This window comes from Silurus meridionalis, chromosome 3 (assembly GCF_014805685.1).
Source record: "Silurus meridionalis isolate SWU-2019-XX chromosome 3, ASM1480568v1, whole genome shotgun sequence".
Lineage (NCBI taxonomy): Eukaryota > Metazoa > Chordata > Actinopteri > Siluriformes > Siluridae > Silurus > Silurus meridionalis.
In genome coordinates this window covers 27,421,715-27,448,477 of record NC_060886.1, presented here as the reverse complement: position 1 = coordinate 27,448,477, position 26,763 = coordinate 27,421,715, and the positions used below count along the sequence as shown (strand labels likewise).

The 26,763-nt window shown below is 37.4% G+C and overlaps 2 protein-coding genes and 1 long non-coding RNA gene across 4 annotated transcripts; 1 reads left to right on the top strand and 2 right to left on the bottom strand.

Moving 5' to 3' along the window:
• Positions 1–1,866: 1,866 nt before the first annotated feature.
• Positions 1,867–12,588, bottom strand: LOC124382735 (mediator of RNA polymerase II transcription subunit 15-like). Its single transcript, XM_046844940.1, has 6 exons — positions 12,376–12,588; positions 12,088–12,221; positions 9,956–10,009; positions 3,746–3,947; positions 2,489–2,654; positions 1,867–2,375 (listed from the first exon to the last, which is right to left on the bottom strand). Exons 4-6 carry the CDS (start codon positions 3,944–3,946, stop codon positions 1,867–1,869), a joined length of 876 nt encoding a protein of 291 aa, XP_046700896.1. The 5' UTR covers position 3,947; positions 9,956–10,009; positions 12,088–12,221; positions 12,376–12,588.
• A 231-nt stretch (positions 12,589–12,819) lies between these two features.
• On the bottom strand, positions 12,820–14,934 carry LOC124382982. Of its 2 annotated transcripts, none has more exons than XR_006925162.1 (3): positions 14,827–14,934; positions 13,234–13,383; positions 12,820–13,078 (listed from the first exon to the last, which is right to left on the bottom strand). It is a non-coding gene; the product is annotated as an uncharacterized LOC124382982 (long non-coding RNA). The 2 variants fall into 2 exon arrangements; XR_006925161.1 differs by having other exon boundaries at positions 14,810–14,885.
• A 3,422-nt stretch (positions 14,935–18,356) lies between these two features.
• On the top strand, positions 18,357–26,222 carry LOC124382733 (little elongation complex subunit 1-like). The gene is made up of 14 exons (XM_046844939.1): positions 18,357–18,580; positions 20,417–20,451; positions 20,593–20,675; positions 20,797–20,833; positions 22,601–22,683; positions 22,802–22,838; positions 22,948–22,998; positions 23,474–23,760; positions 24,064–24,232; positions 24,381–24,541; positions 25,231–25,421; positions 25,638–25,738; positions 25,834–25,932; positions 26,059–26,222. The coding sequence occupies exons 3-14, from the start codon at positions 20,661–20,663 to the stop codon at positions 26,220–26,222; spliced, it is 1,395 nt and encodes a 464-aa protein (XP_046700895.1). The 5' UTR covers positions 18,357–18,580; positions 20,417–20,451; positions 20,593–20,660.
• Positions 26,223–26,763: the final 541 nt, after the last annotated feature.

Below are 26,763 nucleotides of genomic sequence, written 5' to 3'. Positions count from 1 at the left end.
CTTGAAGGTAGTTGGTACATAGCCAGATGTTAATGACCCATTGATGATTGTGGAGATGAAGGGCAGGAGATCTTGTGTGATGGTCTGAAGCGTAATGGAAGGGATTGGATCCAGAGGACAGGTGGTGGGATTGCAAGATCGGATGACTTGCAGTATCTCATCTTCTGTTAGGTTTGAAAAGCTTGACAGAGACGTAGTGGATTGTTGGCTGTGTTGTGTAGTCATTGTTGTAGAGGAAGTAAAGGTTTGGCAGATTTTCTTAATCTTCTCATCATAGAAGGAGGCAAAGTCATTAGCAGTCAGGGAGGATGGAGCAGGTGCAGCAGGGGGGTTGAGTAGAGAAGAGAAGATGTTGTGAAGCTTACGAGAATCTTGTGCAGAGGCCTCAAGCTTTTCCTTGTAGAAGGATGTTTTGGGCAGAAGTCACCTCCAAAGAAAATTTGGTCAGGAGTGCACGGTAAGATGAGAGGTCTACATCAATTTGTGATTTTTTCCACTTCCTCTCTGCAGATCTGAGTTCTCGTCGATTGCTGCGCAAAACTTCTGACAGCCACGGTGTGGGACAAGAAGTCTTCTTGGGTCTTGTAGTCAAGGGGCAAAGGAGGTCCATGGTTGAGGAAAGAGATGAGAGGAAGGAGTCCGTAGCAACGTCTAAGGGTAGAGAGGAAAAGGAGTCAGGGTCAGGAAGAGATGAAAGAGTACAGGAAGCTACAGAGGAGGGAGAGATAGAATGAAGGTTAGGACGGATAAGAGAGACATGTAAATTATTTTAGGTTGAATAGGAAGAGTGATTAAAAAGGAAACCAGGTGATGATCAGAGATTGGAAGTGGAGTGGCAGTCATGTCTGTAGCTGGAGTCGGGCGGGTGAAAACCAGGTCCAGGACATTTCCTCCCTTGTGTGCTGGAGGGCAGCTGTTAAATGTCAATGAGAAGGTATTCAGAAAAGGCAAGATGACTGAAGTTTGTCGGATGGGAGGTTGAAGTCACCAAGAACTGTCAGAGGGGTGCTGTCAGAGGGAAAAGTACTGAGGAGCGTGTCCATCTCTTCTAGGAAGTCTCCAAGGGTACCAGGAGGGCGGTAGATGACAATGATGAAAAAGTTGATTGCAGAGGTAACTAAAACTGCATGAAATTTAAAAGAAGACATGGTTAGAGGAGACAAAGGGAGAGGTGTGAAACACCATCTCCGTGATAAAAATAGACCTGTACCACCACCTCTACCAGTTTCTCTTGTTGAGTGAGAGAAAGCATAGGCAGAAGACAGAGCAGCTGGTGTAGCAGTGTTCTGTGGGGATATCCAGGTCTCAGTAAGTGCCAGAAAGTCAAAGGTGTAGTGGGAAGCCAAGCCTGTGATAAAGTCAGCTTTCCTTACAGCAGACTGACAATTCCAGAGCCCACCTACCACCACTGTTTGAGATTGAGACAACAGGGGAGGGTAGATGAGGTTACTGGCAATGTGACATCTGTTCTGTGGATGGGAACGTCTGTGTCTGTAAGAGATGACTACAGAGATGGGTTTGAGGCACATGACTGATCTCCCAGTTTGAGATCAATGTGTTTTAAAAAAGTAAGAATAAGTACAAATAAGACTTTCTAAATAACACTAAGAGTTACTGGCTTTAAGCGGGCTGCCTACTTGTGGGGGCACCTTCAATATAAGTGAGTAAGCCCTGCCCACAATTCACATCTCAAGTGAGACTGAAACTACCCTTGATTAATCACTTGACCAAACTATTAAGCACAGACCAACACTCTAGAATCAACTAAGTTAAATAGATATACAAAGTTAGAATCCTACCTTACCAGAAGAGAGTAGATTCAAGATAGAGCTAAAGCACAGCATAAGAGATTAGCTGCAAGAAAGTTTACTTTACCTTTTTTTTTTTTTGAGGGTTTGGTTTGGCAGTTTGCGGCTGAATTTGCTGGGGCTGTGGCTGGACCTGGAGCTGTTGAGCTTCAGAGTGAGTCTGGACTTGGGATGGAGAGGGCAAAAAATAGAGGTTGAGTATGACATCATCATCAATCTGTTGAGCTTCAGTCTGGGTCTGGATCTGCTGGTCAGAATGGTGCTGAATCTGCTGGTCAGGCTGGGTTGGGGTTTGGATCTGCTGGTCAGGATGGGTCTGAATCTGCTGGTCAGAATGGTGCTGAATCTGCTGCTCAGGCTGGGTTGGGGTTTGGATCTGCTGGTCAGGATGGGTCTGAATCTGCTGGTCAGAATGGTGCTGGATCTGCTGGTCAAAATGGTGTTGAATCTGCTGGTCAGAATGGTGCTGGATCTGCTGGTCAAAATGGTGTTGAATCTGCTGGTCAGGCTGGGTTGGGGTTTGGATATGCTGGTCAGGCTGGGGATGTAATGGAGACATCTGGGGTCCTGTAAATGAGGTCACAAGTTGACATTCATTTGAATCGGTATACATCCCCAAATATTTTTATTTTTTTTATTAAATATAATTTAAAAAGTAACGAGTTCTGCATAACTATAACCTTGCTTTTTAAGTAAATACTCATAAGCCTTCTTTGTGGCGTCAACAAAAGGTCGTGTGTCCTTATTGAGTGGTATTCCAGAATTTATATCGGCGATCAACGAATTCTTTTTTTTTCTGCCCATAATTAAAATGGGCATATAGCCCAAGGCAGCAAGTTTCTGCACCTGAAATTAACAAAAGTACAAAAATGTGCATTTGCATTAATATCAAGAATACACAATTCACATCAACATCACTTTTGGCAACGATTTGGAGGTTGCCCTAATAAGAATTGACAGTCAAATTCCATTGCTGTGCAAGGACCATAAACACTTCTCTCTCTGGTGCTGTTCGGCAACCAGAGGGTTGCAGGTTCAAGTCCAGCTCCGTCTGCACTCATTAAAGTGTCCTTAAACCCAGTGTGCAGCTTATCACCTTGCATGCTAGTCAATGGTGTATGAGTGTGTGGATGAATGCAAGGCATACAACAAAAAGTGTTTTGAGTGTTCAGGGGAGTAAAAAATCTGTACATCATATACATGCAGTCCTTTAAATAACTATGACTTAAACACTAGGAATTTAATAACTAATTGGTGAATAAAAGAAAAATAACTAAGCTGTCATTGGTGCAAAATCCTATTTTTTGTAATCAATTTATTTATAAGGAAACCACTATTAGAAAGCTTATTTATATATATTTTATAAGCAAATTGAGAGTAAGTAATAAGTAATTTTGGACACATCGATCCAAATGTCATCCGGTTTATGGTATTATGGCTGTGGGAGGCATGCATAAGCCTGTCAGTGAAAGGAAAGTTTTTTGAAACTGTACGTTCAGTCACAAGATAACACAATCTTTGACCAACCAAAACGACAACTCCAACGTAAATCTACCCATATCAATATTCCTCGAAATCAGCAAGTGCTGTTGTAAGGTAGAAGAACAAGAAAATTTGATGCAACAATAACGGTATAGCAAAATGCCAGCTTATGTTAAGTAATGAGGGTTTTCTGTGCCCCTTTTATTTCAGCAATGGTCAGCTCCCACTTCGCAAATTCAGTCTATGATGATTTTCTTCATTCCTCTTCCTACCAAAAGCACTCAGTGAATCTTAAGCAACAGAAATATGGGTTGATTCACGCCGGATTGTTCTACACAGTTAGAAAATAAAATGTTGATTGTTTGACAGTAGGACAGTATTGATGTTAATGTAATGTGCTTTGAGTTTCATATTGATTACCATTCAATTCATGAAGCATGAGTATTTTGACTTACTGCAACTTGAGCAGAAGAAACCACTCGTGACGCATTCCGGTTTTTCCAGACCCCCTGCCCCCACGCATTATCCAGGCGGTCTTTGAGGCCCTCCATCTTTTTAGTCTTGCGGAGGTTTGTATAGCAGGCGCTGCAGCACTTTCTGATAGCCTGGTTCTTGACCTGGCAAGCAGGGCAAGGCCTGAATTTTCGCTTTGTCATTCTGAAATGTACAACAAACACACACACACACAAAAGATTATTATGATATTTTAAAACATAGCACATTTAAGGCAAATAGTTTGTTATACAAGTAAAACCACAACACACACATACATAAATAGCCTGAAGGCACATTCAACGTCAAAATTAAATTCATTTAGACCAACCCAACTGTGAATGCCCTGATAGCACATGTACATCTGGCAGACATCTATTGGATGTCTGCATTTTCATCTGCAAGACATCTGACAGATGCTGTTTGCTCATCTGCCCTACATCTCTGAGACGTCTGCTGTCAGATGTCTTATAGACCTCTAGAAGATTCTGTAAGATGTTCATGATTTAGAATGGATGTACAGCAGCTCTTTCTAAGATGTTTAACAGACGAATTAAAGAGCAGATCTTTAGCAGACCTCCAGATCTTTAGCAGACCTCCAGATCTTTAGCAGACATATTATAGACGTACGTCTTCTATCTGGGTGGGCTCTCCGTTGCCCAACTATTAGGCTTGGACTCTTCTGCAATAAGTTCTTTATTACCGTCAAAAATACACATGTCTATGTCTACAGTTTCAGTTATTGAATATACGGGTGGTTCCCAACCTGGGGTAATTGGGTAGGTTATGTCAGGCACAATATGAAAAAAACTACTTACTGGATTACCAATGATAAACTTAATTTAAATTTTAAACACCATTAAATAGCTACAGTGTATTCAACATCACCTTGACCTTCCTTTACTTAGACTTGAGAAAGGTGGGACGCACGTTTAATCACATCTAGGCGAGATAAGCTTTCTGAAAATGTATGGTTTAGATGGATTTCGTACCATATTCCAAAAATGTACATAGGCAAATCTAACATTTCTGTCTATCATACCACACATTTTATTCATCGTGTTCTCTATCTCTTGTAACTGCAACAGCAAAAAACAGCAGCTACAAACACAATACATTTTCACATAATAATTTTTTATAATTTCTGATAAATTTGCAAGCAACATTTACTTCCTTGCAGTTGAGTTGAGACCGATGGGACCGATTGCTGGCGAATACATCCACCTGCGTGATTCATTTTGCGCATGTGCGAAAAAGATATCATTCTAACATCATAAAAGCGACCTTGTGGGCTAAGGTGCTTCCAAACAAACGTAAATAAATAATGTGATGACATGTGGAATATATCTAATTCTAGATTAAGTCCAATACTTACGTATGAAAATAGAAAATCGCAAAGGTGTTTGGGATCGTTGCGCACAATGATGTGTCACCGCTGAAGTAGCTGATTGGCCAACGTGAAATAGGGTAAGAGGCAGAAACATTTTATATTATTATTATTATTATTATTGTTATTATTATTATTATTATTATTATTATTATTTTTATAATTATTTTTATTATGGTTGTTGTTACTATAATAATAATAATAATTATTATTATTATTTTCTACAGCAGTTTCTGTTAGGTCCAGTTTCTGATTGGACATTTAGATCTATGTTGGGGCGGAGGATGTACGAACAGAAATGAAAACTAAACGGTAGAACATATAATTCGATATCATTAAACTTCGTTAGTTGGTACGGTTATATCGAAGCATTATTACAAATATACTGGGCAAATCATTTTTTATCAAATAAAACCGATTTGCAGCCACCGCGTGCGTCAAAATCCGACGTTAAGGGTCGGTCTGACCCATTAAAAAGTCTGTAGCCTAAAACCTGTTGTGTTTTTTTCGCAAGATAATACATAAATCTAGCCAAGTTATTATTATTATTATTATTATTATTATTATGAATAATAATGTTACGAAATTTCCACCACATACAGCAGATTCGTTGGTTGACCCCCGGCCGCGTCAAAATCCGAAGATGAGGGATTTGCATTGAAGTGTATAGGACGGCCATCTACGTTGAAAAGCTACTCAAATGGGGTACCTTCTGCCTCGGATGTCGACACCTGGGGGCAATGACCAAACATCGATATGTGACGATGTGGGGTGAGACTGTGTTGGCTATAACTACCACCACCATGCTTCAAGTCTGCATACCTGTCATGATTTATCTGTGTGATGATAAACATAATATTTACCAGTATTTTATTACACAAATTAATTAAGTGCTTACTTTAATTCACTGAAACCCGTGTGTGTATCTGACTCCAGCACCATCAACTAATTAAGCAGAAAAAAAGAATATTCTGATAAGCAGATGTAACAGTATGAGGCATATCGGCCCAAAATCAATCAATCTATCTGTCTATATGTTTATCTGTCTGTCATTTTTTTAATGATTTTATAATAAAATTTACTGCAGTGTAGTCACCAAAATGTTCGTTTTATTTCTCTCTTTTCATACACTTTCTTTTATCTAACACATTTTATCCGTCCATCCATCCATCCATCCATCCATCCATCCATCCATCCATCCTCCTTCATTCCTGAGAGATTTCTATTATTTAATGGACTTGTGTGTTACAGACTCAGACTCAGACTCCCTCTTTCACACCAAGCCAGAAGGTAGAGCCAAATAAAGAAAATACCCCAGCAGTAGACACAGTCCCTGCTGTAGAAGAGCTTACAACTGTGGATTAGAAACCAGCTTCACCTCAAGTTTCAGCTGTAGAACAGAGTCCAGCTCCACCTCATGTTCCAGCTGTAGAACAGAGTCCAGCTCCACCTCAAGTTCCAGCTGTAGAACAGAGTCCAGCTCCACCTCATGTTCCAGCTGTAGAACAGAGTCCAGCTCCACCTCAAGTTCCAGCTGTAGAACAGAGTCCAGCTCCACCTCATGTTCCAGCTGTAGAACAGAGTCCAGCTCCACCTCAAGTTCCAGCTGTAGAACAGAGTCCAGCTCCAGTTCAAGTTCCAGCTGTAGAACAGAGTCCAGCTCCACCTCAAGTTTCAGCTGTAGAACAGAGTCCAGCTCCAGTTCAAGTTCCAGCTGTAGAACAGAGTCCAGCTCCAGTTCAAGTTCCAGCTGTAGAACAGAGTCCAGCTCCACCTCAAGTTCCAGCTGTAGAACAGAGTCCAGCTCCAGTTCAAGTTCCAGCTGTAGAACAGAGTCCAGCTCCACCTTATGTTCCAGCTGTAGAACAGAGTCCAGCTCCAGTTCAAGTTCCAGCTGTAGAACAGAGTCCAGCTCCAGTTCAAGTTCCAGCTGTAAAACTCATGATCTTTGTCCATCTGAAACAACAAGGGCTTAAGGAGAACCTCCCAGTGGCAGTCCAAAATCTGTGTTGTGTTTGGAAAAGAAAAACTCAGGAAAGATATAATTAAATCTTTATTCTGAGATTTTTAGTTCTCTATCAACAGGAAAGTGCTTCAGCAAGTCCTAATTTTATGATGGATTTTGTGTGCAGATTTGCCTTGGGAGCTGCAGCTTGCAGTGGTTTATGCCACTCATGATCTGGTGGCCAGCAACCCCAACGTCGCTCTAAAAATTTTGGAATCATGGTGGCAAGACATCACAAAGCTCATTCTTCCAGGCGTCACAAGCGCCTTTAGACTCTCTTTATGAATAATTTAATAGATTACTTTTATAGTAATTTTCATCTAAACATTAGACTCCATGATGGAGTCATCAGACAGTTTGGATCAGGACCAGTAAAACCCATTACAGTGAGCACTGGGGCCTCAGGGGCGTATCCTCAGTCACCAGCTGTTCACACTGTGATTCATAACTGTGCTGCAATGCACAGCTCAAATCATCAAGTTCACCAGTCACATGACTATGGTGAGTCTCATCATCAAGAACAACAAGACGGCTTTCAGACAGGAAATGCAGTGGATAATGGAGTGTGTGATGGTTGAATGCTGGTTGTGATGGTTGAATGCTGGTTGTGATGGTTGGACGCTGTTTTGTGATAGTTGGATGCTGGTTTGTGAATGGAGAGAGGAGCCGGAAAAGCATAGGAAGGAAAAAATGCATAAAATCGCATGGAAACTCTGGGATATTTTATGAGGTTAATATCGTCACTACTGCTAGAGATGATGAATGTGGCGGTGCAGCTGTGGCTGCAGTGAAAAGCAGACTTGTTGAATTGTGTTCACTGGGTTTCCTGCTTTAGTTAACGGCATTCATTCACGCTGTATGAAAAGTCTGTGATGCATATCTGTATAATTCTATAGCTCTGGCATCATAATGATGTTATTAAGAGGGGGATTGGGACTGAAGACCTGCCACTGTATAAACTATTAGAGACAACGAGTAACGCTGTGCAGATCTACTGTGCATTTTATTTATGTACAAAAATATACAATGTTATAAAAGTAATCTATAAAAAATATTTATAAAGAGATCACATTTTCAGGCTTTATGTGATGATGGAGGAAGCTGATCTAAGGCACTTGGTGACGGCTGGGGGAACGAGCTTGAATGTGATTTTGTTCTGCTTCAGGATCAGTTGCAAAACAAAGCCCAGGTGCTCGTAAGCTCTTAGTAAACGCTTCAGGGAGAAAACATGAAAAGGAAAAGCATTTAAAAACATGCAAAATTATTAAATACAACATGCTCTTAAATGAAAACACACCCAAATACACAGGACCAAAAACAGTGTAATTAAAAAGGGGGCTTCTCTGCATTGAATTGATGCTTTTTCTATAATAACTTATATAAAGTGGCAGGAAAATTCTTTGGGGTTTTTAGTCACTTACTTTACAAAAACATGCTGTATGTTACCACTGAAATGTTGCAGTAGTTCTATAATGTGAATCTGGACTTTTTAACTGAAGATTAATGCGTGGAGTAGAAGAAAGTAATAACACTGATAATAATAATAAGAGGAAGAAGAAGCAGAAGAAGAAGAAGAAGAAGAAGAGGAGGAAGAAGAAGTAGAAGAAGAGGAACTGCATTAGTTATAGAAACAGTTGTCAGTCTCACACTGCCCTCTAGTGGCACTGTCAGTAATTGATTGTTGCTTATTTCTGTGTAAAGATTATTAATCATTTATTTGTTTTATATGTTTCTCTCTCTCTCTCTCTCTCTCTCTCTCTCTCTCTCTTTTCAGACCAGAGTACAGATGTGTGAGGATGTTATCAGTGTGTCTGTTTACAAACTACTGATGTTTTTAGGAGTGTGGATGAGAGAGCTGGTCTCATAGAAAATTATTATTAAGTAACTGAAAATAATTTGCATTGTTTAGTGGCTGTTTCTCTGATGTAGTGACTGTCAGATTAATGAAAATACTCCACCATGTACAGTAATTGGGTGACAGTAGGTGGCGCAATAATGACCTTGTTTATTCATGACAATAGAATTAATGATGCCAACTTTAATAAAAAAAAAAACACAAAGGTGAATGAGAGAGATCTCAAAGTGTACCTAGTAGCTGAACTCGTTGCCTAATTAAAAAAAGCCCCACACTGTGGCAGAGACATTAATGCTACCTGCCTGCAAAGCCGCTGTCAACAAGATGCTCGGCCCTGACGCAGTTAAAGAAATAGCTAAAGTTCCTCTCAGATTACACAATTACCAGACGTGTTGATGAAACTAAAAACAGAGAGACACTGAGAGCTGCTGAACAAAAGCTTTGTGTGTCTTTCCTCAATTCCTGCAGGAAATCAGTGTTGTGTTCATCTAAACAGCCCCAGATTTCACACTGAGTGACTATAAACTAACTGAGAGACTGAATTAAGAAAGAAAGGAGACTAGTGGTAAATCTTTCCTATAGTTGTGAGGTGACTGATACACAAAGCCATGGAGCAGTTGGACACTGGGGAAACAATCAGATGAATGAAAGTAGAAAATGTGATTAAAAACCTAAAGTTTATTGACTTGAGTTATAATTGTTCAGATGCTCAGCATAGCAGCAATGAGACAAACTTCACTTCACTACAAAAAAATTATAGAAAAAAAGAAAACAATCCAGTGTTATTTAAACTTTACAGGCAAAAAATGAAAAAAAAAAAAGCTATTTTCTGTTATTATATTATATTCTGTTATTATATATTTTCTGTGTGTGTGTGTGTGTGTGTGTGTGTGTGTGTGTGCGTGTGTGTGTGTGTGGATACTCACCGACTTGACTCCTGCTTCTCCTTTTTTTTTTAGGATTATGTTCATTTCATCCACCTGCACACAAACACACACATAATCACTTCTATCACGTGTGTCACATGCATATAAAAAGTGAATAGAGGAGTGATGTGTGTGATTATGAATAGATGTAAATGAGGAATTGGTGGGTGGGGTTTTGTTTCCACATGACCAAAACCAAATCATCATTTTAATATAATATTATTTAACCTGTTAGCCTTCAACACAGATTTTGGGACTCACAGCTGAAATGCCCTACCTAAGTGTAAATGTTAACAGTTCGTGATAAAAGTGGGCTTCATACACAATTTAAATATCTCTAAAAAGAAGACACTTTGAGCTTTACTGTCCATTATTCACTATTGATATTGTTAAAAAAAATAATGTTATAGATGATTAAGTACTGTAGAAAAAAAATTCCTTAAATACATGTTTTTTCCCTTCATATATAAATACATAAAGTCTGTCCTATAGCAATCCAGAAAAGTAATGCCACATGTCTCATGAGTTTATATTTTAAATTTAATGAAGATATCATAAAAAATGAGATTCCTACAAACATTTATCTAAGACTATGTCTGTTTCGCCCCTCCCCACCCAAATTTTAGGACTCACAGCTGAAAACACGTACCTAAATTTAAATTTAGTTTCTGATAAACATGTGCTACATACACAATTTATATATCTTTGGAAAGAAGACACTTTGAGATTTACTGTCCATCATCAAAGTTGATATTGCTCAAAAAGATTTTAAGTTATAGATGATGAAGTGCCATAGATATACATTTCCTGCATTGAACATTATTTTTATTTCATATATAAATACATGAAATCAGTCCTGGAGCAATCCAGGAAAGTACTGAGTTGAAAGCCACATGTCCCATGAGTTTATATTTCAAATTGTATGAAGATTTTCACAACAAATGAGATTCCTACAAACATTTATCTGAGACTGTCTGATAGTTTTCTTCCTCCCCTGTTTGAGAGACACCTGCTAAACTCAGGTGATCATGCATACTCTATTCATACAGTCTGCATATTAATGAATGGCTGACCATTAGAGGGTTTTGTTCTAAATATTTGGGGCTATTGATATTTATTTGGCATTCATATTGATGGCCAGGTAGCCAGACAAGCTATTGTTCTACAGTCATGGCCATTCATACTGATGTCTGGCCATTCCAATCTCAACAATACACACACACACACGCTGCTTCTGCCAGTAAGAGTTTGTAAAGAGTAATAAAACCAAGCCTCACACACGTGGAGAATAAAATCCTCCCATATATTGTTAGAATCCTGCACTTATTGGCTACATTGTCCATCAGTCATTTTGTTTCCATATTGCTACTGGCTGGGAAATAAAAGGTTTGAAATGAAAGGCGGAGCATAAAAAAACATGGCGACACCTGCAGAGAGAGTAGAGACTTAACCCAAGATTTATACTCTTTTACTTTTTTATTATAATTTTTTTTACTTTTTTGTGGTCTAAACTGTTTTGTAACACTATATTCTACCAGCCATATTTGTTTTTTGTCACCAAGATGTCGTTTTTTATGTGAAAGTTATTCGGAAATATATAAACACAAACACCAGCCGAAGTTCTGTGATGTAAACAAAGGAATTTACATCTAAATTACAACACTATTGTTTGTTTGGAGCAGAAATGCTTTACGGCATGTTGTTCACTGGACCCTTATCTTTCCTAATAAACTGGGATTAGCAGCAGTGGATGTGTTTGTGACTCGTTATTACAATAATGATGTAAGTAGTGCGTTTTTTTTTATGTATGTCGTTGTGGTGTACTGCTCACACAAATTCAGCAAATACATTCGTTATACGTTTTCCATTGAAAAACAGTGATCTGAAATCGCTGCTTGAGACTTAGAGCTTTAGAATGATGTATATTTAGTCACTGGTTACTCTTCTCTCTATTTATTTAATCTATTGCTAAACATTAACACCTGAGAACAATTGGCTATTAGTTGCGTTCACGCAACCACAAAGCCTAAGAGGTTAACATAATAATACACTCGTTACTACAACCACTTATTACAAATCATTCCTAAATATAATAGTAGTGTGTGTGTGTGTCTGTAGGTGTGTTTGCTCACTTTGGCTCGCAGAAGATCAGGATCTGAAATCATGTTAATGATTTCAAAGTTGTTTTCACTCCCAATCAGCATCCATGAAATTGTATTCGCTTTAGCTGGGTGGATTTTCTCTACCAGAGGCAACAGGTGATCATCTGCAGAGAGAGAGAGAGAGAGAGAGAGAGATAGATTGATTGATTGATTGATTGATTGATTGATTACTGAAAACTCCCTGTGTGTTTTTGCGTGTTTTTGCGTGTGTGTGTGTGTGTGTGTGTGTGTGTCTGAGTGAGTGAGTGTAACACTTACGTGCCATCTGGATCTGCATTTCAAAATCTGCAGACTCCAACATGTAAATGGTTAAGCGCTTCTGAGGTGCTGCAGCCATGGATACATCCTGCACATCTGGAACTTGAGATGGAGCTGGACTCTGTTCTACAGCTGGAACTTGAACTGGAGCTGGACTCTGTTCTACAGCTGGAACTTGAACTGAAACTGGACTCTGTTCTACAGCTGAAACTTGAGGTGGAGCTGGACTCTGTTCTACAGCTAGAACTTGAACTGGAGCTGGACTCTGTTCTACAGCTGGAACTTGAACTGGAGCTGGACTCTGTTCTACAGCTAGAACTTGAACTGGAGCTGGACTCTGTTCTACAGCTGGAACTTGAACTGGAGCTGGACTCTGTTCTACAGCTGGAACTTTAACTGGAGCTGGACTCTGTTCTACAGCTGGAACTTGAGGTGGAGCTGGACTCTGTTCTACAGCTGGAACTTGAGGTGGAGCTGGACTCTGTTCTACAGCTGAAACTTGAGGTGGAGCTGGACTCTGTTCTACAGCTGAAACTTGAGGTGGAGCTGGACTCTGTTCTACAGCTGAAACTTGAGGTGGAGCTGGTTTCTAATCCACAGTTGTAAGCTCTTCTACAGCAGGGACTGTGTCTACTGCTGGGGTATTTTCTTTATTTGGCTCTACCTTCTGGCTTGGTGTGAAAGAGGGAGTCATATTCTGAGTCTGTAACACACACACACACACACACACACACACACACACACACACACACACACACACACACAGCTGTTAACACTTCAGTTCATTTTGTTTTATCAGATTATCCACACTGCTAGCAGGAGGCTCTTGAGGGAACCAGCTAGAGGAGGTTCTTAAACCTTTTCAGCCAGTAACCCATTTAACTGCAATAGGGACAGGGTTTTCCTGGTGTTCTCGTCTCAGTAAGGTCTTTTGCTTGTTGGTAAAGACCTGGGTGTGGTGGTTCTTCTCAGTCTCGCGCTCCTTACGAGATTAAAGTGTTGATGGATCTGTAACACAACAGAGACACTGCTCTTACACACTGCTGTTAGACTTTATGCAGACATCAGCAAAATTACCCCCTGAAGCTGACTGAAATCCCCTCATATGACCAAACCCACACTTTATATTAATAGATTACACTTTATAGCTGTTAAAAAGTTTGCCGTCCATAACTTTTTGTCTCCGTCTTGTAACCGACAACCTTCAGGAGAGACGTCTAAAGTTTGGTCTAAAGGGTCTTCTATATTCTACTACTACACTGTTTGTTTGTAACTTCTGGACAGTCGCACTGGACATCGTGATGATTCAATTAAAACGGTGCGAACAAACACTAAATCTAAAAGCGGCAAATAACAGCATTTGTACACCAATGCATGTTTTCCTTTTTTTTTTTATTAAGTCTGTTAACTTGCTGAGTTTCTCCGTTTCATTCTCTTTTTATAGCATTTGTCTACAACAGTAATTAATCTGTTCTCAAATGTGATTTACTGCGACTTTACTGCGTTCAAATGCCTGTTTCCAATGTTTGTATATATTTAATTTATGCAAATATCATTTCATTATTATACAAAATTTTATTCATTATATATTCTGGATGTTTATATCATAAAAAATGTTGTATAATATTTGATATAGATTTTTTAAGTGTTTGTCAACTTAGCATCTGTAAAATACAATACAAATATTGATTTACACAAATTGCTTCATCTTTCATACTCAAATAATTTTTTTGGTTTAGTGTTTTTTACAGAAAGAAGAAATCCAACATGAGTGAATGTGTTCAAGGTGAAATCCCACATGCACTCGTCAACAAGCAGCTACTATAAACTTTAATATGTCTAAATTAAAGATTGTTAATTGTTAAACTCAATATGTGACTTTTGCATTCGTTTAAAGTATATTTTTATACATAAATACCCTGAATTAGCGTTTTATACAGTTATAATAAGCAAAACATCTCATTATAAAACTGAGAAAAGCGATCTGTTCCTTATTTATTGTCTAATCCTGATCATTAACATTACATTTATGGACTTGCAGGTAAAAAGCTGATAAATTTGACTAAAAAATTAAAAGACTGAAAAAAAATTCCAGAAATGTTGCAGTGAACAGAAATGGACCTTTCGGCTAATGGTGTAGGAGACATCATCATTAGCTTCATGCTAGCCGGGTTTGCTAGCGCTGTTTTTGTGTTAACTAGTTTCTTTGAATATTTGACTAAAAATTGAACAAAAAGACAATTACATTCTATTATTCTTTATTAAGATATTTATAATTAATTTATAGCTCACTAAATGTAGAATATTTAACCTGAGGGTGAAACCTATTGAAGCTAAGATTGGTTAGCCGGCTAGTTAGCCTAGCTCAGTGGTTTTCAAAGTGTGGGTCTCGGTGTTGAAAAGAAAATAAAACCCATAAAGTCTAAAAAGTCACCGTTGCAGGGGTCTTACAGTCGCTCTATCCCGGCAGAGGGTCTTCATCCTCCACCTGGAACACGGAGATTCTCCCGAGCTCATTACTGATGATGCAGAGTAGTGATGAGCAGTGTTGGGCAATAACGTGTTACTGTAATGCAGTTACTTTTGACAGTAACTAATACTGTACCGCAGTACTTTTTAAATAAAGTAACTCCGTTACCGTATGGTGCGTTTGTCTGTTACTTTTTTAAATTAATTAATTTAGGCTGAAGTGTAGCCTACAGTTTAACCTGTTTACAGCAGCAACGCATTGTAGGATTGGTGGATGAACCACTGTAAACACGAAGAACACACTGTGGCCGTGTCTCCGTTTATTCAGGTCTGTGCGGCAGTAACGGCGAGTCGAGGCGAGAGCAAGACGAGTTTCTCAAAGTGGAAATATGTTCATTATTTCACTTTAGTTGAGCATAAAGACAAAAACTTTTTAGTCAAATGTAAGCTGTGTCTTTCTGGTTCGAAGGTCGTATCTACTGCGATAAACAGCAACTCCAATCTGTCGAAGCTCCTCCAGAAACTCCATGCCTCGAGGAAGCTAGAAGCTAGAAGCTAACCCGGTGTTATGTTGTACATTGTTGATAGTTTTCGTACTTCAGCTGTGAAAGGAACATTTTTAAGAGCTCAACACAACAGCTTTTATGATGCAGAAGCCACTTTAGTTTTTGATTGTGAATATATTCACTTGTTTTGTTATTTATTTCAGAAATCCTTGTGATATATTCAGTTTGTGCAGGTCTGACTTAAATAAAATAGTGTTTAAAAATTACTTTGTGTTTAAGTCAGTTTTGTGTTTGTATAGATCATAACCCATACAAGGGCATTAATGGGAACATTAAAGAACGTTCTTTAAAAAAGTAACAAAAAAGTTACTTTTAACAGTAACGCATTACTTTTTGGTGTAAATAACAAAGTAATTGAGTTACTTTTTGAATGAAGTAACGAGTAACTGTAACTGTAACTATTTCTTAGTAATTAGCACAACACTGGTGGTGAGATGCGGCTAATCTGCTCTACTGCTCGGTAGTGTGTACAGTATGAGGTAATGGTCTGTAATATCATCACTCTGAGGTAAAATATCTATATCAGTGACGTCTGCTCTGTGGGATATTATTAAGTCTAGCGTGTGATTAAAAAGATAAATCGGTCTAGTTATTTAACTAGGTTAGTTTGAGTTTAGTAAGTCTGCAAATGATATTCGTAGGGCATCATTTATATCATCTACATGAATATTATAAATCTTCTACAAGCAGCACTTTATTAAAATTGACCAAGAGGTCTGAAAGAAAATGAGCAAAATCTTGAAGAAAATCAATGTGGAGCCCTGGGGGTCTACTGTATCCACAGTGGCCAGAGCGAGAAATAGTAGGGGTTTTTAATCTATGTCTAAAGGTACAGCATTAAGAATAAGCACTTTAAATAATTTAATCCTGAATCCTAATCTTTGACTAACATGAAGAAGGGTGCTTTAAACGGTTGCTACACCACCCCCATGACCAGTCTGATGGGGATCTTGTAGTGTATTTATTCCTTGATATTTAAATAAACTTTCTATAAAATTAGCTACATGTGTACTTGTAACTGTTTGGTTTGTTGTACAACAGCTATCGTCATTGTGAATTGCATAATGTCTTACCAGTCAGACGGAGTGCAGCGTCCTGAAGATGTTGTCTGATTGGAATCCCACTACAATTCTGCTGGGGAATCAACAAAAAAGAATCAGGGAGGTAAAACCAAGGACACTCACAGAAAAAAATCCAGCTATCAACAAAGGGTAGTTTGTGTTCTCGACACCATGACTGTAGCTATTCATTTAAAGCAAAAAGTCTACTGAACAGCTCAATTCCTCGCTGTTATGTGGGAAGCGGTCCATGACTATGATCCTCATCGTGGGTGATGTGCTACATACTGTCTCAACCAGAATAAGGAAAAGTCCCTCTACAGGATCTCCATTTGCCTCAAACTGAAGTCGTTCGTTCCAGGAATGTAGGATAACATCTCAGAAGACCTTGTTCATTATCAGGATCAGATACCTGTGCAGAAACATCGAGAACACGAGCACCAGAAAAAAAAAACACATGCAAATGTACATACTTAATGTTACAGTGTACTGCTAATCAAACTGTACGTACTCAGTGTTATGATCTAATGCAGGAGTGTCAAACTCAAATTCACTGTGGGCCAAAATTAAAAACTGGGACGAAATCACGGGCCAAACTCAGTATTTATTGAAAAGTTTACTGCAATTGTGCATGTTTTCCCTTCTCTCCAGTGTAATGTTGAACCTTTTCATATGGAAACAAACTTTAGTTTTGCATTAACATTGAATCTGGAACAACCAAAGTTTAATATTATAAACACACAAGAAATTAAATTTGAAATAAAACACACATCAGTGGTATTAGTTTCTTATTATCTCTCTCTCGCTCTCTCTCTCTCTCTCTCTCTCTCTCTCTCTAGACTTTCTAATTCCATTTTAATGTAAACCTTTTACAGGGCAACAACACAACCAAAAATAATAATCATTTCCTTCAACTAAAAAAAAAATCTTTCAACTATTAATAGTCCATGCCTTGGAGTAGAAAAATTGCATAAAGACAATGTTTGAGCAGCTTGGGCACGGAGTTGTGCAGTGTGTCGTAGAGGAAACATGGAAACTGTGCAGCACACAGAGTCGTACTTTGACTTGAGTGTGTCTCTACACTGGAGTTCAATCAGCTTCATTTGGAGGTTGGTTGGTGCGCTTTCCACGTCAACCACAAACGGATTTCTGAGCAGATCAAATCTGCATTTCTGGGATTTAAAGTCGGCAAATCACCGGGTGAATTCAGCGCTGAGTTTTTCGGCGGTCTCGGCTGACACGCTAACGCACTAACAAAGCATTCTGGGATTTGTAGTATTAGCGGTGTATGCGCTATATACCGGCGGGCAGCTCTAATACACATTTGATATGATCTCACGGGCAAAATATAATTACACCAGATTTGGCCAGAGTTTGACACCCATGATCTAATGCATATCTAGCTGTACATACTAATCAGTATACCTGATGATCAAGGAACTGTACATACTCAGTGTTACAGTCCACTGCTAATACAACTGTACATATTTAGTGTTACAGTCTACTCACTGCTCATGGAACTGTACATACTCAGTGTTACAGTCTAGTGCTCATTTAACTCTACATACTCAGTGTTTAATCTACTGCACGTTTAACTTTATATACTCTGTGTTTCAATCTACTGCTCATGTAATTGTACATACTGAGTGTTATAGTCTACTGCTCTTCTAACTGTGCATACTCAGTGTTACAGTATACAGCTAATGCAAGTGTACATACTCAGTGTTACAATATACTGCACATGTAACTGTATATACTGAGTAAATGTTATAAACTATATTCATCCCAGAGGGAATTTCACTGTGAATTCATGATGAGTTGTACATAATGATCTGTAACTGTACATACTACTCTATACCCTGTACATAGTGTTATACTCTTAGTAAAAGCTGCCATCACTGTGTACTATTTGTTCTACAGGGTGGACTATCCTCCTCCACATAGAGCACAAGTGACACAGTGAGTTTTGGCGTCTCTGTGACGTCACCGTATTGTTAAAAACCCAGAACGCGGAGCAGCAGCCCACAGACTACCTTCTATTAAGTGTCAAACTTCTCCACCACGCAACTAACCGCGATCAATTTCATCTTCTAAAGTGTCAACAAACCAGCGGTATTTACCTCAAAACACGTTTTGGATCTATTCCTACAATGATACACGTTCACGAATCTGATCTTCAGTTTAATTGATTTAATTAATGTTCGCGGATTCAGCGTTAGTCACGCGCTAGTCACGTGCTTACACAGATCTAGCATGAAATGCTTACTCTATCTAGCATGAAAGTAGTTTAGCTTCAATAAATACCTAAAGTAACTACCTAAATCTTAACATCACATTAACACGAACATTAATAAAGTAAAAAAAATTACCTTTAGTGGCTGTAAGTAAAATCATCAGTCCAGTGAGTAAAAGAGCATAAAGACCAAACCGGCAAAATCCCGACATCACACAGGAGCTAAACTGCGTGCGCCACGCCCCCAAAGCCACGCCCCCTTCGTAATGGAACCGTGTAGACAAATAATCTTTATTTTCCTGCCCAGAGAAAGTTACAAGTTACACAAACTGAATTATACAATAAACTTTCAACAGTTAACAGAACAAAAAAAACAAGTAAAAGATATACAGTATAAGCAAACAACAAAATATAATTTAAATAACACTAGACAGACCAACAAACAAATAAATCAATAAAAGAAGGGAAAAAACCCCTAACTAATTAGAAAAAACACCACAATGTATCATTGATTAGATCTGAGTGTCGAGACAATAACAGAAGATTTGTGTTTTTCTATTAGATCACACTTGTTTAAAAGGTTTTGTATTTCACAGAGGATAGGCAATACTTTAGGAAGTAATTTAGAAAATGTACAATTGTGAATATAAAACTTAGTCATTTTAACATGAATCTAAAAGAACTATGAATAAAATTAGAAATGTAATTTTCAAGTACCACATCACAAGTAAAAAAAAGATGAATACATTTTTTCTGTTGGCTGCAAAATGTACAAAGAACCGCAATGTTCATATTTTTCACAAATATGGAATTAACAGGATAAATACAGTGTAATATTTTAAACTGAACTGTTTGTTTGGAATGGGATATTTGTATGAAATGAGCCACGTTTTTATCCAGTTTATGTTATTATTATGCAATTATTTAAACCCAAAAAAAAGTAACTTTTTTGAACGTTCTTGTTTAGGTTATGAATTGTTTGGAGTATGTATTTACTTGTTACAGGTAAACGGCACCTGTGGTTGGTTTGTTGTACGTAGTTACTATATCACACGCACCAAGATGAGATTTATAAAGTTGTAACAAGCCACTTGGGATAGCATTGATCACTGATTTGTATTCTCTAAACAAAATAGGAAATTCATGTTTGTTTTTGAATAGTTCATATGTAAGTAGAGAACCTGAACCATCAAGTTTTTTACTGGCATTTCTTCTCTTGGCCATCGACTGTGAGTGACATCACTTACTTACATGCCTAATAATATAGTCCCGCCCCTAAAATTTGATTGACAACTTTCAGTGCACAACTGTGGAAATTGAAATGCAAAGGAATTGTATTTTCATTAGAGTTTTGCCAGGCAACATACATGACCCAGAGAAAGCGAAATCACAAACGTGGTAATTAATATTACATGTGACATGGTCATAACTCATACAACGTGAAATACAGTTGCAAATAGACTTTTCTTTTCCATTTAAAATATGAGAGACACTGCGTTCACTTGAGACAAAGCAAACAGTAATGCAAGATTTGTAATGCAATTGTTTTGGATTATGTCACAATTTTTGCGTGCATATATAGAAAACACAATTGCAAATACAATTTGCAATTCCTTTTAAATATTGTACGGAATAATATTCCATAATACATACAATATATATATGTATTGGAGTTAAAGTTCTATCTAAATGTTTCCTTTTCTTTTCCTCTGAAGGGCCAGTGTTGAAAACCAGCTTCTGGAACTTAAAGGTGTGTTTAGTTTTGATGGTTCTGCCTTCAGTGTGTAAAACAGTACAAGCATATTACTACATTATACAGTTCTATTGAATAAACAATGTAATTAGTGGGATCTGAGCACATTTACATTTTATTTTGGTATTTGTTTTACAGAAACAGACACCAGACAAAATCTGGAAATTCGAGGCCTGGAGAGCAAAGTCAGTAGCCCCAAGAAACGCATGCGCTTAATTAAGGTACTTTCTATTTATTTCACATGCAGACATCATTAAACTCTTAGTGGGAATTGTGACTAAATGAAACTAAATGCACTTGTGTTGGATTTGTCAGTTGATCTTTGTTTATGAACCTCAACAGGAAGAACTCTTCAAACAAGAGAACGAGATGAACAAAGGTAATACTGAATCCATCATGAGTTTTTGTATATTTCAATTACAGAGGAAAGTGTTTCTCCAGGCAGACTGAGAAGGAGTGTGTGTGTGTGTGTGTGTGTGTGTGTGTGTGTGTGGGTATGTGTGTGTCTGTGTGTGTCTGTGTGTGTCGTTTTTATATTAAATATAAAAATACAAATATAAAAATTAGGGCTGTCAAAATTAACACATTAATAACGCGTCAACACAAATTAATTGAATTTAATTTAAAGAAATAATAAATTTCTGTGACTATTTTTATTAAAAATATAAATAATAAAAAAAGGGCAAAATTAAAACCCTTCAAGCAACACATATTTATTCCCTTCATTCATGTATTTCTTCACTCAGATATAAAAAAATAAATAAGTGAACTCCACCAGAAAATAATTTTTAATCACTAAACATTTGTTTATGTTGCATATTGCAGCACAACTGAAAATTAAAACCGTCCATGTGAAAACACGGCAAAGGTTCTGTTTTGTGTCCTGATGATTTCCGAATTAAAAACACCATAATTGCTTTTAAACATTTACAAGAATATTTTGTCTTTATGTCCTCTATGTTGAGTTTGGTTTCACTAATAATAAACTACATTTGCATAAAGCATAAATATTTGTCCATGCCCATGTTGATTAAAATATTAAAAACTTAAAAAGTATTAATTTAAGGTATGTTTAGAAAAGATAAATATGTGCAATTAAGTTGTGATTAATTGTAAGTTAACTCATGACAATCATTCGCTTAATCATGATTAATTATTTTAATCGATTGACAGCCCTAATATTAATATGATGCAAGGTCCAGTTTCCAGCGTGACACTAAAACAGGTAGTAATAACGGCTACCCTTTACTTAAGCACATGTCAGAGCCCAAACTTCTTTAATTTTACTTGAGGAAAAAGGATAGTCAACTTTTCTATAACAACTCAAGTAAATGCATAAGTACCGTAATTTCCGGACTATTAAGTGCACCCAAATATAAGCCACATGGTAATTGACAAAGATTTTTATTTTGAACATAAATAAGCTGCACCTGTCTATAAGCCTGTCTACACTGAATCTAATGAACTTTACACAGGCTTTAACGAAAGACGGTGCCTGTTACACAGCTTGTATCTAAACAGTAGCCTACCAAGAAAGTCAAAGTTCACTGTCTTTCTCCTTCCTTTCACAACTATTTCTCTCGGGAGTTTATCTTTTGGCATCGTCATCCGTTAAAAAATTACCATCGGTGAAGCTTTTCTCCAGATGCTGTGCAGCTCAGAACACAGGTGAAGTGCGTTTTTTCATGCCCGGTTGTTTTCAGCGTGACAAATGAATCTCCTTTCCTGTAGACAGTCTAAGTAAAAGAGGCAGGTCAAAGGTCAGAGGAACCTCATCCATATTTATGATGTGGTGCGGCCCGATTCAGTGGGAGCGCATCTGATTTAATATAAAGAGTTTCATTGGTTCACCTGATTTCATTGGTCTAATGTTATGGGGCTCAGTTTTTTGGCTTGAAGTTTGTGAAACCGGGAAAAACCCAGGAAAAATCCATTAATTAGCCGCTTTGTTGTTTAAGCCACAGGGTCCAAAGCGTGGGAAAAAGTAGCAACTTATAGTCCGGAAAATACGGTATCTGCACTTCTATTTAAGTGAAGTATGTGTGTACTTTTGCCAAGAAGAAGATATGTTGTGCTCATTACTGCTGATTGTAATCACACATTAAGCACTTTCTTGTATACTGACTTTGTTGTGTTTATTTTACAGACGCTAACACCAGTCAGAATCTGGAAATCCAAGACCTGAATTTTAAAGTCAGAAGCCTTGAGAAAAGCATCTGTTTAATGGAGGTACTTTCTTTTGATTTCAATGCATTCATAATTGATCTTTTAGTGACAACTGTAACTAAATGAAACATAGACTTGTGTTGGATTTGTCGGTTGATGTTTGTTTTTTGATCTTTTACAGAAAAAACTCTCCAAACTGGAGAACGATTTGAACAAGGGTAAAACTGAAATCTCTCTGAGTTTTTTGTATATTTTGATGTTTAAGGTATTTGCATTGATTTAAGGCATTTGCATTGCATTGGACTAAATTGGTTATTGTCATTACAGAGAAAAAGAGTTCCTCCACTCAGACTGAGAATGAGCAGAAAGCTGAAAATGGTATTTAAATGGGACATGTTGTAACTCATTTTTTTCTGGGGATGTACAATTTAATTTTAGCCTGTGCTAAAGCTATGTACATTCTTCTCAAAAAGTATTGAAACAACAAGGCCAGATTTATGTTTGTTAAATGAAGAAAGAGTCACCAATGTAAACATCCTAATGAACCCTAATGTGTAACAGTCAGGAGTTTGAGTTTGGTACACAGAGACCTGACAGTTTCCTGGACAGTGTTATAAAATACAGTGGCAAGTAAAAATATCTTGGACGTAGGCAAAATAAACAATATGGAGAAAATATCATTTATGAATGTGAATTTCTTTGTTAGAATTGCTGTAAGAAATTAATTATAACATTTTTATCAGCAAAGATCATTGTATTGTATAAAATAGTATGATTAATGTGTGTGTGTGTGTGTGTGTGTGTGTGTGTGTGTGTGTGTGTGTGTGTGTGTGTGTGTGTGCTTGTGTGTCAGATGTCAAATCTTCCATCTCAGGAAATCAAATTCAGACAAACCTGAGAGCAAAGAGAGCTGCATCAGACATGCCACCACCCAGTGCTGCTAAAACGCCTCGATTTGATGCTGCACCTCACAAACACACAACACAATCCCTCATCACTAGTGCATTGGAAACACTAGAGATTTCCTGTTATGATGTTTTATCACCAAACTCAATTGATGCACTACTTAAAGGAAACTGTGAACTTCCTGTTCTAACATATGAAGAAAAATTTGTCATTTCCAGGTTTTGTGTAAACGAGGTCAGTGATTATCTTCTGTTTTATTTAGTGTGCATGCAATTCTTTAGCTGTGGATTTAAGTTTTCTTATTTTTAATAGTCAATCCATAATTCACTGGTCCTGATGTTCTAAAATTGAACAGTAGATGTGATTTGTCATGTAAAATGTTTACTCCAGGTTTTGGTTTATGCAAAGTCTAGTAGTTTTCCTAAACCTAATCTACAGTCAAGTCTTAACTCCCTAATATTTGTTTTAAATGCATGACTTGAATACATGTTTGATTTAGTTGGATGTTGGTTGATTTTTTTCTTCCGTCTCATTTAGTTATTAATGGAGACATTTCTGAAAGCGGTTTTGGAGAAGATCAAGGTGGAGAAAGAGTCTATGGGACATGAACTCCTGCAGTCTCTCTGTAGGGTTTATGTGGGATTGTGTCAAAAGAGAGGAGACTCTCATAAAGCACATGCCCTCGCCTACAGATTTCTTAAAGAAAGTGAGATTATATTGACATTTCATTATATATTTACTAAAAATAATCTGAACAGTGATACAGAGAAGCCAATTGTGTTCTGTTTTTGGTTTTGTATTTATTTCTATACAGTGTATTTTAAATCTGTGGTATCATTTTGTTTCCTTTGCAGACTTTTCTGAAGCCCCAAAACTGATAATGGTCATGGTGACAGCATGGCCAAGTGTTTTCTCCCAAAACAGCCCTTTATGCAGAGCCATTCACATCGTGTGCAAAATGAAGGCATATGGAAAGATTTATTACTTGCTCAGCAAATATCTGCAGTGGCATATGGTAAGTAGCTGATTCACATCACAACAGTCACCAGAACAGTCATTAAACATCGTTTTTCACCTGGACTTTTCATGTGTTTTACAGCATTCTTAATCTACTTTTAATTTCCAATGTCCATGTGATCTATGGAGCAAATTCATTATAAATTCATGTTGAATTAAATCAATAAGTATTTAATTTTTTTTTCTTAATTCAAGCAAAAGGTGTTAAAGGACATCACTATTTTAGTCTTTTATTATTATTAGTGTGAGTAAACGCTGATAACCAGCAGCAAAGAAACTGCACTTAACTCCAGCGTTTAATGACACTGTTTATGACAAAAATGATCAGATCAGTGCAATAAACATGCAAGCTAATAAATCTTTGTTTCATAATATACTAATAAAGGAAGTGATATAGAACCATGTGACACTGTGCTGAATACTGAATAAACAAATTAACTTTGTGTCTCAAATTACATACTCATGTGCTATTCTAGAGCATTATTTACCCCTGCTACAGTCTGATACATAAACCCTTTAGTAACGTGTGCTATTTTTCATTTGTGTTTAAAATCTTTTGGTCATTTGGAGGTCATTTTCTAGGACTCCTCCTTACATAAGAGTAATAAATAGGGGTTATAAAATGATTGTAAACATTGTTTCATTGATCTGTTTTTTTTTTTTTAAATAATATGTATTTTCTGCCAGGAGCCTCCAGGAAACATCTACAGAACCATCACCAGCACACTGAAGGCTCTTCTGGAAGACACAAGTCTGACATTCCAGAAGAGCAGTTGGTATGGTGATGATCTCTGTCCTGCTGCCTGGGACTATGTATTCAGCCTGGACCTTCTCTGTGCACAACTGGGCTGGATTTGGACCGTCTCCCATGTTATACGGTACTTCAACGTGTTTAATTCTCATCTTTCTAGTTTTATAAACATTTGATAGATTGCAAACTGGCAAATTTAAGACTCATATGAGACAGTGTGTGTCCCAAATACTGCAAATTTTCCATTCTTGTTGCATAAACTTACAATTGATGGTACAAGCACAATGGCCAATCTATTACTGCTAGAATTAACACTTAATATGTTAATTCTTTTATTTACTAGAAAGGATGTTTGGCCCAACTTGAAAATTTGGCTGTTGAGAACACAAACAGAGGAAAAACAGTTTAAAAACGTCTCTGTAGCAGCAATTATAAGGCTACTTGGTAAGTTTCCTGTAAATCCTGTTTTAGAGCATTATCCCATATTATTTCTGGATTCTTCTGTTTTTTTCCTCATGTTCTTTGTCCATCTTAAACAGGGCGACTTGGCCAACAAGGTCTTAAGGAGAACATGGCAGCATCAGTCGAGGATCTGGCAAAAAGCATAACTGAGTTCGGGAGACAAAAACGTTCAAAAGGTATCACTAAAGGTTTAAATAAACAAGTCTTTTATCAATCTTTATCTTCATTCTCTGATTTTTACTTCTCTATTATCAGAAAAGTGCTTCAGCAAGTCCTAATTTTATGATGGATTTTGTGTGCAGATTTGCCGTGGGAGGTGCAGCTCGCAGTGGTTTATGCAACTCATAATCTAGCACCCAGCAACCCCAAAGTCGCTCTGAAGTCTTTGGAATCATGGAAGAAAGAACTCACAAAGCCCGTTCCCCCAGCCGTCACCAAGTGCCTAAAGCATTTCAGCTTTCTTTGATCTTAAACAAAAGCAAAAAATGTTATTAAATTAAATAATGTTTAATAAATTACATTTATGGAATTGTATATTTTTGTACAAAAATAAAATACATAATAGATCTCCACAGTGTTATTGATTGTCTCTTTACAGTGGCGGGTCGTGCATTTTACACCCAATCATCTGCCTTCAGTCCCAATCATCCTCTTAATCACATCAATATGATTCCACAGCTGTAAAAACCATCATTATTATACATCATATAATACATGCAGTATAACAGAGTGCATACAGATTCTAGTGCATTTTCCTTACATTACAGTTTTCCTGGTGTTTTAAAATTAAGTCAAATTGTGTGTTTTTGTACAGATACTACAAAGAAAATGCAAAAGTATAAATGGCTCATAAAAAGCTTAACAACTGTTTTGTACTGTTTGGGTTGATAAAGAGTTAATGTCCTTTATACTATAAAAACTGTCGAAATTGACGCATTAATAACACGTTAACCCAAATTAATTTTAACGCCACTAATTTTATTAATGCACAATTAAATATGTAAATA